The following is a 19,423-nucleotide window of genomic DNA, read 5'->3' as shown; positions in this document are numbered from 1 at the left end:
ACAAGCTCCCCAAAACTCTATGAGAAATTAACTTCACCCTCTGACATATTTATGAGTGAAGAAAATTCACTAAACATCTCTAAAAAAAATCTTACTTGACTAGTTAGAAAGTCTTCTAAATTTACCCTTTCCTTCAAAGATAAAAAATATGAAATTCTTTAATATAAAGAAAATTCTATAATATAAATTCTAAAATTCTAATTTTATGAGGCAATGTTATGGGTTCACTGTCTCCCCCAAAATGATATGCTAAAGTCCTAATCTCCAGTATCTCAGAATGTGACCTTATTTGAAAACAGGATTTTTCAGATGTAATTATTAATTTAAGCTAAGGTCATACATGAGTAGGGTGGGCCCTTAATCTGATATGAGTGGTTTCCTTATATAAAGAAGAGACCACCATGTAAAGCATACATGCAGGAAAAAGATGGCCATGTCACAAGCAAGGAAGAAAGTGATGATATATTTACAAGATAAGGAATACCAATGATATCTGGCAAACACCAGCTAGAAGAGGCAAGAAACAATTATCCCCTACAGGTTTCAAACGGATCATGGTCGTACCAACAGTCTGATTTCAGACTTCTAGCCTCCAGAACTGTATGATAATAAATTTCTGTTGTTGTAACCCAACCAGTTTGTCACCCTTTGTTATGAGAATACTATGAAACTAACATAGGCAATTAATAATTTTTAAGTTAACAGTAGAACAAGATATTAAAAAGTCTAATCTTAAATATTTTGAGTAGAGGAGAAAAAGGAAATGCATGGCTTTTTTTCACCTTTTCATCCTTTTAAACATTTCTAATTTATCTCCTATATTTTTATTTTTGCTTTGGCCAAACAAAAATTTCATGCATTACTTCCACACAGTTTACTACAAACTTTCTAGTTCCTACCAACTGTGACACATGTATTTTAATTGTATCAGTTACAGAGTACCTGTACTTGCTAGTAGTCATCATTTCATTACTTAGGCAGTACAAAAAGTAGTTAAAAACACAACACAGAATCTGAACCTTGACTGCCAGGTTTTGAATCTCAGTTTTACCACTTATTAACCATGTGACCCTGTGTAAATTACTCCTTCTTCTCTCTATGCCTTATTTTCCTCATTTCTAAAATACAGACTGTGATTATTGTACCTACCTCATGGGGTTATTTAAAAATTAAAGTGTTATTTTAAAGATTAATTAAAATTATAAAATGAAGAGAGTAAATACATAGTAAGCATTCTTTTTTTTTTTTTTTTTGAGACGGAGTTTCGCTCTTGTTATCCAGACTGGAGTGCAATGGCGCGATCTTGGCTCACCGCAACCTCAGTCTCCTGAGTTCAAGCAATTCTCCTACCTCAGCCTCCCGAGTAGCTGGGATTACAGTCACGCGCCACCATGCCCAGCTAATTTTTTGTATTTTTAGTAGAGACAGGGTTTCACCATGTTGACGAGGATGGTCTCGATCTCTTGACCTCGTGATCCACCCGCCTCGGCCGCCCAGTAAGCACTCTTTAAGTAAAAAAATAAATAGCCACTGTACCAGTATAATCACAGCCTAGCCTTAAAAAAGATATAATACGCCTACATTCTATTGCTATTTTATATTTTTTCCTCTTTCCTCCTTTAGGACTCCCTGGGCCTTCCCCAGAATCTCTTAATAGTATTTTTTTTCAAAATTATATTGTCTTATAACCATGTGTATTCAATTGTTATTAATAAATATTCTACTTTTATCATACTTTAGACTGATTATTCTATTGTGAAGTGTTTCATCTTAAAGAGAATATGACTATCTACATTATATTATTACATTATATTATTTATTTTAAAATTCTTCCTCTGAACTTCATCCTAAATATATCACATTAGCAATTTTAACCTAAAATGGCATTAGCATAATGGGTCAACTTAAGGTACAAAGGAGAAAAACCAAAACAGTACAAAAGCGGGATTCTATATTTATTTTAAAAATGAGAGATTTAAAGAATCTTAGGAAGATGATAGTGCAAAGTGGTAGCTATTACTATACACACTTTTTTAATGATTAAATATTGCTTAACTCTTTGGGTCCAATTAATTATTGAGCAAGAGTAGTGTTTCTGAGCTATAATTTTCCAGCTATAAAGTAGTAATAAAAGATATGGGCTCTGAACCAAGCCTGTCTGGGTTAGAATCCTAGCTCAGCTACTAGCTGAGTGACCTTAGACACAAAATAGTTAACTTCTCTTCCTCAGTTTCCTCCTCTATAAAATGGATATAGTTACTGGTCAGGTAATAGGAAAAACAGATGGCACATCAAAATTAGCTCTTTTTTTTTTTTTTTTTGAAACAGAGCCTTGCTCTGTAGCCCAGGTTGAAGGGCAGTGGCACAGCTCACTGCAAACCCTGCCTCCTGGGTTCAAGTGATTCTCCCACCTTAGCTTCCTGAGTAGCTGGAATTACAGGCGCCCACCACCACCATGCCTGGCTAATTTTTATATTTCTAGTAGAGGCAGGGCTTCACCATGTTGGCGAGGATAGTCTTGAACTCTGACCTCAAGTGATCTACCTGTCTCAGCCTCCCAAAGTGCTGGGATTACCAGTGTAAGACACCATGCCTGGTGGAAACTGAGTTAAGAGGATTTGATTATGGAGCTATTTACGAAGGTACATATGATGTACAAAAACCTAGGGTGAATAATAACAAAAGACTTATTGTCACCTCTATACCTAAAGAGGTAAAAGGGAGAAACAGATGTCTAAATTTAGAGAAGGCTCAATGGAAAGGGCTGACAAAAGATGTGACGAGATGCTGAGGAATGTGTTCACTCTAGTATAACCTTGTAGGAGAATAAATAATCAGCCATCTTATTCTCTCTTCCCTTTCCTCTTATCTTCTGCAACTGCTTTAGAAAAACCAACTTCAACAGAAGGAAAAGGGCAAGAGAGAGTCCACTGATGCAGTTTACCACCCAAAGGATAACACAGAGTATAGAGTAGGTCTGGAGGGGCAAACACAGACAGCCAGGCCAAGTGCCTACCTCATAAATTTGAGGTCAGGAATAAATGATAATACTTTTAAAGTGCTCCAAATTATACCAGTTGCAATAGTAAATTTTAGCTATTTTTATGATTTTTACCATTACTTTGGTTCTAGCTCCTTTTATGTTTCTTCTTCCATATATGAAGAAAAACGTGAAAAAGAAACAAAAAATTGTTTTACCATGGAAATTCCCAAAACACAATATTTTTAAGTGAAAACAAATTATTCAAAAAAAACCATTGAAAGTCTTTATGCTAACAAAGCCAGGAATATATGCTCAGCCTCACAGTAAACCACTACTGAGCTGGACATTCAAAAATTCATCAGTGGTTGTTGGAAATATAAACTGGTAATTTCTGGTAAAAACATATAATAACAATACCAATAGACATCATTTTAATTAATGTAATGAAAACATAAATTATATCTAATAAAACATAATATTCTTACTTCTAAGGAATTTATATAGCATGGGAGACATAAAACCCAATAATTATAATATAGAGGCATAGGCACTTGAGGTATGCAGAGAGTCATAGAAATATTCTTGGATCCTGGTAATGAATATAATTCTCAGTAAAAAAAATAGAACTAAAATTTATAAAATCACTTTTATAAGAATTATTTCTAACTATTGCCCATAATCTCTTTGATGGCAAGTAAAGACTATCATTCTGTGTAAAGGGAAGTTCATAAACTCTTTTTTTTTTTTTTAATTATTTTATATTTCATTAGTTTTTAGGGAGCAGGTAGTGTTTGGTTACAGGAATAAGTTCTTTATTGGTGATTTCTGAGATTGTGGTGTGCTCATCACCTGAACAGTGTACACTGTACCCAATATTTAATCCTTTATCTCTCACCCTGCTCCCACCCTTTCCCCAAGTCCCCAAAGTTCACTGTATTATTCTTATGCCTTTCTGTCTTTATAGCTTAGCTCCTACTTATGAGTAAGTATATCCGATGTTTAGTTTTCCATTCCTGAGTTACTTCACTTACAATAGTAGTCTCCAATTCCATCCAGGTTGCTGCTAATGCCATTATTTCATTCCTTTTTATGGCTGAGTATTATTTCATGGTATTTATATATACAACCTTTTCTTTATCCACTTGTTGATTGACAGGCATTAGGGCTGGTTCCATATTTTTGCAATTGCAAACTGTTCTGCTAAAAATATGCATGTGCAAGTATCTTTTTCATATTATGACTTATTTTCCTCTGGGTAAATACTTAGTAGTGAATTGCTGGATCAAACAGTAGATGTACTTTTAGTTCTTTAAGGAATCTCTTACCTCTTTTTTTTAATCTATCCCAGGGACAAAGAATTTACTCATGTCACTAGTCAAATTAGAGGAAGGTTTTTGGTCCATCTTTGAAGGTAGCTAAGTTACTGAGGATTAAAATATCATTCACATAACTTTATTCTCTCCATCCTTTTCAGTCAAATGGCAAAAGTAAGAAGGGACACATTTTCACATAGGTTGAGGCCTGGCCTTGTTGCTCCCTTAAGTTTCAACATTTTCTTTTCTTTGATCTTATACCTTCCAAGAAAGCCAATAGACAGGCAGATTTGAGTTAAAGTCGCGGAACAGGAAGAGACCCCACAGGTTTCTAGTCAGGCATGATGCTACAGCCTAGATTTTCATAATTCTGCTTTAGGGTTTGAAACACAGGCTCAGTTAACCTATGGCCATATAGTTATTTTGTCATTGCCTCTTACGAGTACATCTCTTTCTAAGTCCCATGGGGAAATGGCATAGCTAAGTACAAAAAGGTATTCTGTGTCATTTGGTTAAGTAATACCTACCATTAAAACCTGACTTCTATTCTTATCAATGATGACAACAAATGTAATATATTCCTTTCATGTGACTGCATTCTAAAGTACAGAATTGCGATATTTATATAAATAAGACATCCAACAAATAAATGAATAAGACCTCATTTCTCTCTCTCTCATACACACACACACACAGAAAAAAGTTCCTGGGCAAGGGTAAAAGTAGTTATCAATATTATCATGCAATTTATTCCATGAAAAAAGTGGTACACTAGAGCTTAGAAATAATTATAGGCAAATTAACATTAAAAATTTGTTTTGTTATTAGTTTGCTTACCATCTAGTATCTTAAGCTTTGAGTGCAAACTGAGGCAAAGAAAAGGCTGTATCCTAAAGTCAAGAGAACAACACAGAAAAATCTCCCACAGGAATCTAGCCATTTAATGAAGAAATAGCCTTTTACATGTAAACATTAGTCATTATAAAAATAGAAAATTATGATTAGCGTTAACAGTTAATTTATGTAGAAAGGCAAAGAAATATATAATTCCTTTCAGAAGATTTTAATCAAAACTATTAAATAAAGTTTAGTTCCCTGAAATTCATTTGTAAAATGTACCTTATTAGAACACTCATTTCTTAGAAATGCTAGATAAATTAATCTATGTTAATTCTTGGATGACAAAGATGATAAATTATTTTTTAAAAGGCAGTGTGTCAAAAATAAACTCAAGAGTTCTGAGTACTATATAAATACTAATTCATTTATAAATGAAGTAAACATCAAATTGGGCATGAACTTCCTCTACTGTGATAATGTCATGTTTGCTGGGTAAGACTCCTTTGTAAGTTAAATTATACATGTTCTTTATAAAATAAGAGTTGATGAGTATTGTTGGACCACCACCAACACCTACAAAGATAGGTCAATTTAAACTATATGATTTCATAAGAATGTCTTATTTTTAAAGCTGAGATTTACAAACTTAAGCAACAAAATAAAAAGGAAATATTTCATTCTAACCATAGTCAAAGTGGAATGAAAAAAACATGATGGTCAATGTAGAAGTGAGATTTCTTCATAGTCACCTTTGCAAAGCAAGATACTTACAATGGTCTTATCAAATTCAGCCTCAGATGATGTTGGTGACAAAGGACTTATGGGGCTTAAAGATGGAGAGCTCTCAACACTGGAGACATATTCAGGATCAGGAACATATAGAACCTGTACGAAAACATTCACACAAAGATTTAGTTAAACTGAAGTGTTAATAGTCAGATGGTGTTCTATAGACAAGCACTACTAACAGTGACCTTGTTCTATAAGCAAGTACTATTAACAATGATCAATTAAATGGAAAAACAAAAATTTTCAAATTATAAGAACATAACATTTTTAAGAAAGAACATTTAAAATCAACTTAGACACACTTGATAATATATACTGCTGAAACAGTGTGGGGAAACATTAATTTTCATATACTGTAGGTGATACTACTAAAGGACAATTTGGCAATAGCTAGCAAAATTTAAACTGCACATATCCTCTGATATAGTAACTTTACTTCTAAGAATTCACCCTACAGAAATACCTGCATATAAAGAAAAACAGATATGTACATGTATGTTTACTACAGCAGTACTAACCTTAGCAAAAAATAGAAAAAGTCTAATGCTTATTGTGACTAACTAAACAAGTATGATGTATTGATACAATGCAATACTATGCATGTGTAAAAAAGTTTGAACTAGAGCTGTGATTAAATAGAACATTTTTGAAGAATCAAATACATTAAAACACAACAACAACAAAAATAGGCTAGATTATTCTTGGAAGAAATGCAAACTGGCAACTGGTTGCTTCTGGAAAGGAAATTGGGAGTTTGAATGGAAGGATGCCTTACTTTGATAAAGGCTGGAATTTTTTATCATATGCATATATTGCTCTAAATATTTTTAAAAAGCTTTTTATAATTGTACTTAAAAAGAAAGATTTACAATTATTTTCAGTAAGTATTAAAATAGAAACTCATGCAGACATAAAACAGTTAATTTTCTCTTATGGCCAATATAATTTGTTAAAAGCACATATAAAATTATTCTCAAATTTTCTGTATTAACTACAGTACCATGAATACTTTCTGCCTTTCTATTTATTGTTTCTAAACATCAGCACATTAAAAAAAAAAAAAAAAAAAAGATATTACCTGTCCAGTAACAACTGCTCGGGAGAATAACTTATTTAATTGAACAAGTTCATTAGGTGTTGTATCAAACTTCAGGGCTATGCTATTCAACGAATCCCTTGATTCAACCTGTTTAAAAGAAAAAATAAATTATTTTAATGTTGAAAACTGAAAAACTAAACTCTCATATTTAATGAGCATTAGTACATCTAGGGACCAACTTACATTTGATTAACTGGTAATGTCATCTTTGAAAATAACTGTCAAGAAAAACTGTGTTTTGTTAACAAATGATCTCAATCTATTATGATACACAGCATAGGCTTTATCACAATACATTTACATGTAAGTCGCTACTTCAAGTAATTTCAAAATACAAAACATAATTTAAAAATCAAAAACATTATTTTCATTTTACAAAGGTTTTAAAATAATACACTATTCCTTTGAATCATTTCTAAAATATATGTAACTTCTAGCAATATGCTAATTTTCATTTTAGCAAAGTACATCTGTATTAAACTCAAAATGCTACTTTAATGATCTTTATGCATTTATTCTGCTACTGCACTTATATAAATTAGAAAAATATTTGAACGAAAGTTGAGCAATTTAATTCTGAATCATTCATATACTTTCATGATCATATGTATAGAAATTATAAATATTGAGATTTTACCAATTACCCTAAAGGAAAATGTCATTTGGTCAATATAATATAACCACTTAGACTCTCCATTACACAAGGCATTAAGAGTGCTCTGAAGAAAACACAACTAAGTGCAACTAAAAGTGGTTTTAGTGCACAAGGAATTTACAATCTAGTTGGAAAATAAGATAGAAAAGGTTATGTAAAAGATGAAGAACAATTTAAAATGGAACAACGAATGTAACAGAAGTTTTGAGTATGAATAAAAGCACCATGTAATCCAAATTTTCCAGAAAAGACTTTATAGAAATGATTTAAAGCTGGGTCTTGAAGAAATAGTGGAAATTTGAGAAGTAGAGAGAAGAGAATGAACTTTCAAAGTGCAGATAACAGAACTGACAGTTAAGAGACAGAAAACTATAAAACATATTTGTGGGAGACTGTCCTCTTCCTCCTCAACCATCCAGAGTAAATTCATGAAGCACAGTTTTTTAGGAAGGTGATTAAATGGAGTTAAGTCTCTAAAAAGGATAGAGTTAGAGAGACATTTAGAGATCAGGTATGGTAGCTAATGCCTGTAATTCCAGCACTTTGGGAAGTCAAGGCAGGTGGACTGCTTGAGCCCAAGAGTCCAAGACCAATCTAGGCAACATGGCAAAACCCCACCTTGACAAAAAATACAAAAATTAGCAGGGTGTCATGGTGCATGCCTATAGCGCTAGCTACTCAAGAGGCTGAGGTGGGAGGAACACTTGAGCCTGGGAAGTTGAGGCTGTAGTGAGCCGTAACAGCACCACTGCACTCCAGCCTGGGTGACTAAACAAGACCCTGTCTCCAAAAAAAAGGCATTTAGAATTAGATTAGGGAAGACTTTGAAAGTCAGGAAAAGCAGGTGTGTGTGCATTTGTGTGTGTATGTAAAACAATAATACACATATTTTCCTTAATGGTTTTATAAAACCAAATTTATGCCAAATATTTAGGTTAATATAATAATAATTTAGTGCTACCTACTTCCTTCTATGCAAACTTCCCCATCTACACAATGCCCTGATATAAAACCTATGTTATTGAGATAATATACATAAAAGCTCTCTGTAAACAAATGATATTTTGCAGTAACATCTGTAAATTTACCAAGTACTTTCATATTAATAATCACACATTTTATTTTCACACTGATTCTATTAAATGAGATAATAAAGGTAACAAAACAGGCCAAGCAGCATCTCATATTAGTGGCATCAGGGCTAGAATTAATGGAACAAGAAAGAGAATGGATGCAGGAAAACAAATACAATACTACTGCAATAGATAAGGTTTAAAGTAATAAAAATATAAAGAAATAAGTTAAGGTATAAGATTTCAACTAAGACTCAAGAGAAGACATTCATGGATTAAATGGAGTTGTAGTGATAGCAGTAGCCATAGGTCAGGGAAGCAAACGTGAATGAGCAAACTGATGCTGACTCTAAAGACTGCAACCTGAATGAATAACAAAATGAAAGGGAATGAAAATGAGAAAATTAGGCATTATGGAATGATGGGGGAAGAAGAATTGGTAAGAGGTTTGCCATAATTAGTTTAATATAAAGTGATAATAGGAAATGCAAGCAACTAGAAAGGTAGGAATAGAAAGTTTGGGTCTCAGTGTACATAGTTTATGAAGTTCTTAAGCTCTCCAAGTAATAGAATGTCAATAGAAAAGCTAAAAGAAACACGGGATCACTCACATTTGGAATTAAGAGGAGGCAAACACCCAGCAAAACAGAAGGAAGATACAATCAAAATAATAACAAGGACAATGAAGCATAACGATAGCAAAATGTAGTACAATTAGTTTCAAGAATAAATTAGGGTTCTGGAAAAAGAAAACAGAGAAAGGAGGAGAAAATGCCATCGAAGATAATTACCAAGAATCTTTCCAGAATTTAAGAGTGGCAAGATTTCTTAGACTGAAGAAACACAATAAGCATAATAAAAACATGTTTAAATCTAGATTTCTCATATTGGCACTGCAGAATTGTAAAAATGAAGAAATTTTAAAGGTTATCTATTAAAAAACTTATTTGAACTTATTTTCTCAGTTGTGCAGATAAGGTACAAACACAAGCAATTTGAGTTTATAATATGCTATGAGATTATCTTGATAATAGTAAATTTTATTCCATCCTAAATTATCCGATTCCTAACCTTTTAAAAATATTTAAATCTTGTCTGGGCACGGTGGCTCATGCCTGTAATCCCAGCACTTTGGGAGGCTGAGGCAGTGGATCACCTGAAGTCAGGAGTTCGAAACCACCCTGGCCAACATGGAAAAACTCTGTCTCCATTAAAATACAAAAATTAGCCAGGCATGGTGGTGCACATCTGTAGTCCCAGCTATTCAGGAGGCTAAGGCAGGAGAATTGCTTGAACCCGGGAGGTGGAGGTTGCAGTGAGCTGAGATTGCACCACTGCACTCCAGCCTGGATGACAAAACGAGACTCCATATTAAAAACAAAAAAAATTAAAATCTCAAACTGTCTATTATATATTAATAGTATATTGAAATAGAGTATAACTCGGAATTTTGATAATTTGTTCAATTTTAAAGAAGCATGGAAAATAACCAAGATTCAAACCAAGACTGGATGGTTTCATAATGACACAAATGCTAAATTAATGTTTAAAATTGCTGTTCTCCTTAATACAGTTATATTAGAAAAACACAAAATAATAACAAAATTAAGCTCAGTTAAAAGTGCTTTATGGCTGGGTACAGTGGCTCACGCACGTAATCCCAGCACTTTGGGAGGCCAAGCAGGCAGATCATGAGGTCAGGAGTTCGAGGCCTGGCCAATATGGTGAAACCCCGTCTCTACTAAAAATACAAAAATTAGCCAGGTGTGATCGCACAACTGTAGTCTCAGGTACTCAGGAGGCTGAGGCAGAATAATTGCTTGAACATGGGAGGCAGAGATTGCAGTGAGCTGAGACTGCATCACTGCACTCCAGCCTGGGTAACAGAGCAAGACTCTGTCTCAAAAAAAAACAAGTGCTTTACACATTATCTAAATAAACAATCTTTACATTCAATCAAATAAGCAGCATATCATACACCAAAGCTGATTTCTCACTTCAGTTTCCCAAAGTAAACAGAAATGTGAAAAGCTAGCTGACTGCAGGGAGATTTGAGGTTCATTTCAAGAATACAGAAAGAAAAGCTCAATTTTTAGAGCTAAGGCAGTTAGCTATAAATAAATACAAATGATTTAATGTGAGACGTTATACTGGAGGATTAACATCAACTTGTCTTTTAAGTATCCCATCTGCCATTATCATTATCATTAGCACTGTTGGGAATATAATGAAGATCACATTTCTAAAAAAATAAATATTTCCCTAAAAGCCTAACCTAACAAAAATTATTGGCCCATAGGAACTCTCTCAGTAAATTATCACCTATATTAAAATAAATTTTCTAGGATAACTACCTTTGTATCTCAGTCAAATTTATCTTTAAAGAAAAAATCCTAAAATACAACTAAGAACTTAAGCATTATTATTAATAAAACAGTTATCCAAAGTATAATACATATTTTTAAAAATAAGGCAATTAACAACGCTCATCTTATTTATAGTGTAAACAGAGAATGTCTTAAAGAAGACTCTTACAAAGAAAAATAGCTTTTTCAAAAGCAAATAACTTACAGTATATTCAATAGTCCCTTTAGGTTTCTGAAAAGACATTCGTCTCCCATCTTTCTTGTCTAAGGTCTTCTTTTGGCCAGTGTCTGGAGAAAAAAAAAAGGCAAAATGCCTATTAAATTCATCTTCCTTTCAGAGTAATGTCAAGAACTGCTGAATAGAGCTCTCTGGGCAGACGTCTAATTTACTAGTAATATAGCTTACTTCCTGGGAATCTCTGCTGTAAAAAACAAGCTACTGTCAAAAAATGGAATTGTACTTCCAACTTGCTTGCTTTAGGAACTGACCAGCATGAACCACTAGAATAACTGCAAGCCAATGCAAAAAAGGAAATCATTAAAAACTAAATTACAGACCATTTATTTCAACATATTTAACCTGATTATAATTTCAAGATATATTACAATATTTTTAAAATACATATTTCAAGATATATAGTATTAATTTTAGCCAAATAAGAAAATGTAACTTTAGTTCTCACAGGAAAAAATTTCTCTATAAGTCATAAGGGAAAATAGTCTTCTCTATAGAATGATTAACTTTCTTATTAACATGCCATAAGGTAAATCAAGGTGTACATTCATATATAAACATATATTTGCACATTTGATTTCAGATTAACTGCCAATTATTAATATTTTTCATTTGCTTATCAAGACTTCCCTTGATCATTTCATTATTATAAAGATTAAGGAACCTGTTTCCCTTTAAATTTTGCATTGGTGTTAATGTTCTCATTTATACTACACTGAATTGATAAAATACCACTTCTACCTAAACATAAAAATTATTAAAATGAAAATCTCTAAAAAACTAAATGAATCACAAAATTAGATCGTAAACATAGAAAAATGCTATATTCACCCTCAAATTTTTCCAAAATTAAAAACTATATATAGTTTTCAAAGAAAATTTAGTTCAACCTAAGACTATACAATCTAGAAAATATCTATTTCATTGTTCTTCCTCTATTTCAACTTAAATGACATTTTGACCATACAAGAGTTTATGTTGACCTAATTAATCAGCTGTTGGGTAAATGGTTCTAAAGAAGCACTAATAAATAATATCAAAATCCTCAAAAAGGCCAGCAACTTCTGCAATGCTTTTAAAAACTATCCTAAAACCTTCCTGATCATTCAGCTAACTCAAGTCTCTGTTATTAGTCACATAGCATCTTTATGTCTCCTTCACAGCATCTGGCACAGTGTTAATATTTGTGTTTTAAATCTGTTCCACTAAATTGTAACCTCCAAAACACTGCCTTCGTTCCACAAAGCCTCCTCAGTGCCTAACAAGGGGCCTGACACATGGCAAGCATCTAATGAAGTAATGTTCTGAAGCAACTACTTGAATTGTACCTTGAATTACCAAAATTATTATAAACTGCCATTAATTTTTCACAAAGAAAAGAAACAATTATAGTTCATCCATTACAACTCTAGGAAAAAAAGTATGCAGAGATACGAACACACTAAAACATGTACACATTCTACTTTTGTATCCTAAATATTTAAAGAATTCTTAAAAACTTAGAGGAAAAAAATGCAGGTGAAAATATGGGCAAAAGATATGATCAGACAATTCAAAAGAGGATGTAAAAATGGACTTATATAAAAATGTTCAATCTCACTCACAACTAGAGATACGCAAATTGAAACTATTCTGAAATATCATTTCGCACCTGTCAGACCAAAAGAAGTTTGGTCACATACAGTTTAACAGTAGGAAAAGAGAAATTCTTCTACATTCCTGGTGACAATGTGATATGGTACAGTTTTTATGAAGAATATTATTTTTGCTTCTCAGATTATTCTAATTCTTCTACATCGAATAGTTTATATATAAATTTTCTTCTCTAATGAGAAAATAAAAACATTAAAACTATTTTAAGATAAAATAAATTTTAAAGATTTTATTTTAAATAACCTAAAATTTATTAAAATAAATTTGAATGTACTTGTTTAAAAAATACATTCAAATTTATTTTAATAAATTTTAGGTTATTTATAAGTTTTAAATTTTTAAGTGATTTTTAAAAATATCAAACAGAACCAAAAACACTCCTTATTTTCCAATTTAAACTTCTCAAGTAATGCAACATACAATTACAGATTACTTTTAACTAATAATACACTGTTCCTTAATTAATTTTAGGAGTAACCCTTAGTTTGCATTTACTTGCCTAATAGTTTTTCAATTTGTTTCATAACATCTCAAGAGTTCATTAAACATGTTTGCAAGTTAGCAATTGCTCTACAATTTTCTAGAGCTCACCACAGAATACAGTTCAGAGCAAGAAAACTAACATCGACTTTCTACAGCTTAAAGTTTGAAAAACAAAGGGAAATATTCTCTTTACTAATTAAAAATTATGTAATAATTATATATTTTAAAAATAGTTCTATATTTTAATAATATTAAAATGTTTATATACACAGATATAAATACCAAAGCACATAAAATAAGCTATTCATTTTCTTCCATCAGTATGAAAATACAATCAAATAATGAAACATTTGAGAGTAGGTAGAGAAAAAGGCCAGGTCACCTACAAAGAGAAGTCTATCAGACTGACAGCAGACTTCTCAGCTGAAACCCTACAAGCCAGAAGAGACTGAGAGCCAAAATTCAACATTCTTAAAGAAAAAAACTCCAACCCAAAATTTCACATCTGGCCAAACTAAGCTATACAAGGAAAGGAGAAATAAAATCCTTTTCATAACAGCAAATGCTGAGGATATTGGTTACCACCAGACTTGCCTTAAAAGAGCCCTAAAATATGTATAGGAAACACCATTACCAGCCACTATAAAAACACAATGAAGTACAAAGACCAGTGACATTATAAAGCAGTCACATACAAAAGTCTGCAAAATAACCAGCTAACATCATGACAGGATCAAATCCACACATAACAATACTAACCTTAAATGTAAGTGGGCTAAATGTCCCAATGAAAAGACTCTGTAGTGGGAAGCTGGATAAGGAACCAAGAACATTGGTATGCTGTCTTCGAGAGATCCATCTCACATGCAATGAAACACATGGGCTCAAAATAAGAGTATGCAGAAAAATCTACCAAGCAAATGGAAAACAGAAAAAAGCTGGGGTTGCAATTCTAGTTTCTGACAAAACTAGGATTGAAATCTAGTTTTAAGCCAAGGCTTTAAACCAACAAAAATCAAAAAACACCAAGAAAGGCATTCCATAATGGTAAAGGGTTCTAAGTAAGATCTAACTATACTAGATATACATGCACACAATACAGGAGCACTCAGATTCGTAAAGCAAGTTCTTACAGACCTACAAAAAAACTTATTTTCTCAAACAATAATATTGGGAGACTTTAACACCCCACTGACAATATTAGATCACTGAGACAGAAAATTAACAAAGATATTCAGGACCAGAGCTCAGCACTGGATTAAATGGATGTGATCTCTACAGAACTCTCTACCCAGAAACAACAGAATATACATCATTACATGGCACATACTCTAAAATTGATCACATATTCAGAAGTAAAAGACTCCTCAACAATGCAAAAGAACTAAAATCATAACAGTCTCTCAGACCATAGCACAATCAAAGTAGAAAAACTGAGACAGACATTCACTCAAAACCATACACTTACATAGAAATTGAATAACCTGCTCCTGAATGACTTTTGTGTAAATAATGAAATTAAGGCAGAAATCAAGTTCTTTGCAACTAATAAGAACAAAGATATAACATACCAGAATCTCAGGGACACAGCTGGCCGGGTGCAGTGGCTCATGCCTGTAATCCCAGCACTTTGGGAGGCTCAGATGGGCAGATCATCTGAGGTCGGGAGTTTGAGACCAGCCTGACCAATATGGAGAAACCCAGTCTCTACTAAAAATACAAAATTAGCTGGGTGTGGTGGTGCATGCCTGCAATCTAAGCTACTAGGAAGGCTGAGGAAGGAGAATCACTTGAACCCAGGAGGTGGAGGTTGTGGTGAGCTGAGGTCATGTCATTGCACTCTAGCCTGAGCAACAAAAGCGAAACTTCATCTCAAAAAAAAAAAATGTAGTAAATGCCCCATATATGCTTGAAAATAATGTATACTCTGCACTGCAGAATTTAGTGTTTTATATATGTGTGTGCATACATGCACACATATTTATCTATGTCCATGAGGTCAAGTCTGTGGATTGTGTTGGTCAAATTATGTATGTTTGTGTTTATTTTCTTTTGTCTGATTATTCTGTTACCAATGGAGGTTGTTAAAAATCTCTCACTCTAATTGTGGCTTACTTGTTTCCTAGTAGCTCTCCCTACCTTACTTTTTATAAATTGGGACCATTTTATTAGGCTCACACAAATTGAAAATTGTTATATCTTCCTGGAAAATTGAACTTTTTCTCACAATACTGTTTCCCCTAAAGTATGCTTTGTCTAATATTAATGTACCAATTTTCTTTTCATTAGTCTCTGCTTTTTCTTTTTATTCTCAATATTGCTGTATCCTTAGGTATTAGTCTGTTCTCACACTTCTATAAAGAACCGTTTAATATTGGGTAATATAGAAAGGAAAGAGATTTAATTGATTCACAGTTCCACATGGCTGGGGAGGCCTCAGGTTAAGAATTATAGCAGAGGCAAAGGGGAAGCAAGACACCTCCTTCACAAGGCAGCATGAACTCAGGAGGAACTACCAAACACTTACAAAACCATCAGATCTCATGAGAACTCACTATGACGAGAACAGCATTAGGGAAACCACTCCAACTGGTCTCTCCATTGACACATGGAGATTATGAGGATTATAATTCAAGATGAGATTTGGGTGGGGACACAAAGTCAACCCATATCATTCTACCCATGGACCCTCACAAATCTCATTTCCCTTTCATATTTCAAAACAAATCAGGCCTTCCCAACAGTCCCCCAAAGTCTTAATTCATTCCAGCATTAACCCAAAAGTCCAAGTCCAAAGTCTTATCTGAGACAAGTCAAGTTCCTTCCACCTATAAGCCTATAAAATCAAAAGCAAGTTATTTACTTCCAAGACACAATGAGGGTACAGATTGGGTAAATGTTCCTGTTCCAAATGGCAGAAATTAGCCAAACCAAAGGGGCTACAGGTCCCAGGCAAGTCCAAAATCTGGTGGGGCAGTCATTAAAGTTCCAAAATAATCTCCTTTGACTCCATGTCTCACATCCAGGTCATGCTGATTCAAGAGGTGAGCTCCCATGGTCTTAGGCAGTTCCACTCCTGTGTCTTGGTAGGGTACAGCCCCCCCTCCCAGCTGTTTTGACTGGCTAACATTGAGTGTCTACAACTTTTCCAGGTGCACAGTGCAAGCTGTCAGTGGACTTACCATTCTGATATCTGGAGGATGGTGGACCTCTTCTCACAGCTCAACTGGGCAATTCCCCAGGGAAACTGTGTGTGGGGTCTCTGACTCCACATTTCTCTTCCACACTGCCCTAGGAGAGGTTCTCTATGAGGGCTCCATCCCTATGGCAAACTTCTGCCTGGACATCCAAGCTTTCCATACATCCTCTGAAATCTAAGCAGAGGTTCTAGTCCCAAACCTCAATTTTTGGCTTCTGTGCACCCATAGGCCCACCAACACATGTAAGCCACCAAGGCTTAGGGCTTTTATCCTCTAAAGCAATGGCCTGGACTGTACATTGGTCCTTTTTAGCCAAAGCTGAGATGCAGGGCACTGAGTCCTAAGACTGAACAAAGCAGCAAGACCCTGGGTCCAGCCCATGAAATCCCTTTTTCCTCTTAAGCCTTCAGGACTGTGATGGGAGGGGCAGCCACAAAGGTCTCTGACATGCCCTGAAGACATTTTGCCCATTGTCATGGTGATTAACATTTGAGTCCTTATTACTTAAACAAATATCTGCAGCTGGGTTTTTCTTTTCCATTGTATTGCCAGGATGCAAATTTTCCCAACTTTTCGGCTCTGCTTCCCTTTTAAACATAAGTTTTAATTCCAAACCATCTTTTTGTGAATGCATAAAACTGAATGATTTTAAGGTCACCCAGGTCACCTCTTTGAACACTTTGCTGCTTAGAAATGTCTTCTGCTAGATACCCTAAATCATCTCTCTCATGTTCTACAGATCTCTAGGGCAGGAGCAAAATGCTGCCAGTCTCTTTGCTAAAGCATAGCAAGAGCCACCTTTATTCCAGTTCCCAACAAGTTCCTCCACTCCATCTGAGACCATCTGAGCCTGGACTTCATTGTTAATATCACTATCAGCAATTTGATCAAAGCCACTGAACAAGTCTTTAGGAAGTTCCAAACTTTCCCACATCTTCCTGTCTTCTTCTGAGCCCTCCAAAGGGCTCCAAACCTCTTCTGGTTACCCAGTTCCAAAATCACTTCCACATTTTTGGGTATCTTTATAGCAATACCCGACTCTCTGCAGTTCCAATTTACTGTATTAATTCATTCTCACACTGCTATAAAGAATTGCCCAAGACTGGGTAACTTCAAAAGGAAAGAGGTTTAATTGACTAACAGTTCTACATGGTTGGGGAGGCCTCAGGAAATTTACAATCTTGGCAGAAAGCAAAGAGGGAAGCAAGGCACCTTCTTTACAAGGTGGCAGGAAGGAGAATAAATGCAGGAGGAACTACCAAACACTTATAAAACCATCAGATCTCATGAGACCTCACTATCACAAGAACAGCATGGGGGAAACTGCCCCGCATGATCCAATTACCTCCACCTGGTCTCTCCCTTGATATGTAAGGATTACGGGGATTTTAATCCAAGATGAGATTTGAGTGGGGACACAAAGCCTAACCATATCATATTATGTTTCTGACGTGTATCTAAGCAGGTCCTTTTTATTTATTTGTTCTTTTTTTTTTTTGAGACGGAGTCTCGCTTTGTTGCCCAGGCTGGAGTACAGTGGTGTGATCTTGGCTCACTGCAACCTCAACCTCAACGTCCTGGGTTCTCCTGCCTCAGCTTCCTGAGTAGCTGGGACTACAGGTGCATGCCACCACACCCGGATATATATATATATATATATATATATATATATATATATATATATATTTTTTTTTTTTTTTTTTTTTTTGCATTTTTAGTAGAGACAGGGTTTTACCATATTGGCTGGACTGGTCTTAAACTCCTGACCTCAAGTGCTCCACCCGCCTCAGCTTCCCAATGTGCTGGAATTACAGGCGTGAGCCACTATGCCTAGCCCTATTTGTTCTATTTTCTGTTCATCTATCTGTTCTTTTAGACTTCTCTCCTTTGTTGCTTTCCTTCAATTCAGTTTTATTAACTCTTTTTTCTCCCTCACTCATCTGAAAATTATATATTATTTTTAACAATTCTTTTAGTGGTCATCCCAGAGATAAAAAGTCTAAATTATGGACTTCTTACAGCCTAATATTAACTGGTACTTTTATCCTCTTCCCAGGAAATGCAAGGATGTTAAAAATTGTGTGTGCCACTGCCAAGATATATGCAACAATTTCATACTTTAAATACATGTATACGTATTTAAAAAAACATAAGACATTATTTTTAAGATAGTCAACATTCATTTAGTTCTACCCTCATTATTTATTATTATTGCAACTCTGGGAAATTTCACAGGCCACAGAATTACAGGTGGCAGGTACCTCAATATTTTAAATCTTTTAAGTTCCCAGTTTTTTAGTTTTTACTGTGCCTGTTGAGAAATCAATACGTATTTAAAAAAATCATAAGACATTATTTTTAAGATAGTCAACATTCATTTAGTTCTACCCTCATTATTTATTATTATTGCAACTCTGGGAAATTTCACAGGCCACAGAATTACAGGTGGCAGGTACCTCAATATTTTAAATCTTATAAGTTCCCAGTTTTTTAGTTTTTACTGTGCCTGTTGAGAAATCAATGTCCATCTTAATGCTGTATGATTGAAAGTAGAAAGACTATTTTTTTCTGATTGCTTTAAACACTTTTTTTTTCTTTTGGTCTTTGGTGTGGTTTCCACTAGAAGTTGACAGGGATGCTTGAATCTGAATTTCAGTTTTTCAGTTTTGATATTTTCAGCCATTCTCTCTTTCTCTCTCTTTCATTGTTTTTTTTAATGAGACAGAGTCTTACT

The 19,423-nt window shown here is 34.2% G+C and overlaps 1 protein-coding gene across 5 annotated transcripts in view; it reads right to left on the bottom strand.

The window, feature by feature from the left end:
• Window positions 1–19,423, bottom strand: part of OXR1 (oxidation resistance 1) — a 483,050-nt gene that overhangs the window by 60,019 nt on the left and 403,608 nt on the right. For all 5 annotated transcript variants that reach the window (XM_012474910.2, XM_012474909.2, XM_012474913.2 and 2 more), the window contains 3 exons: window positions 11,324–11,406; window positions 7,004–7,111; window positions 5,908–6,021 (listed from right to left, as the gene is read on the bottom strand). In XM_012474910.2, the coding sequence (XP_012330333.2) occupies window positions 5,908–6,021; window positions 7,004–7,111; window positions 11,324–11,406 (305 nt within the window). The remainder of the gene's footprint in view (window positions 1–5,907; window positions 6,022–7,003; window positions 7,112–11,323; window positions 11,407–19,423) is intronic.

This window comes from Aotus nancymaae, unplaced genomic scaffold (assembly GCF_030222135.1).
Source record: "Aotus nancymaae isolate 86718 unplaced genomic scaffold, 86718_ANA_hifiasm-v0.15.2.pri h1tg000036l, whole genome shotgun sequence".
Lineage (NCBI taxonomy): Eukaryota > Metazoa > Chordata > Mammalia > Primates > Aotidae > Aotus > Aotus nancymaae.
This window is presented reverse-complemented; position numbering and strand designations above follow the sequence as displayed.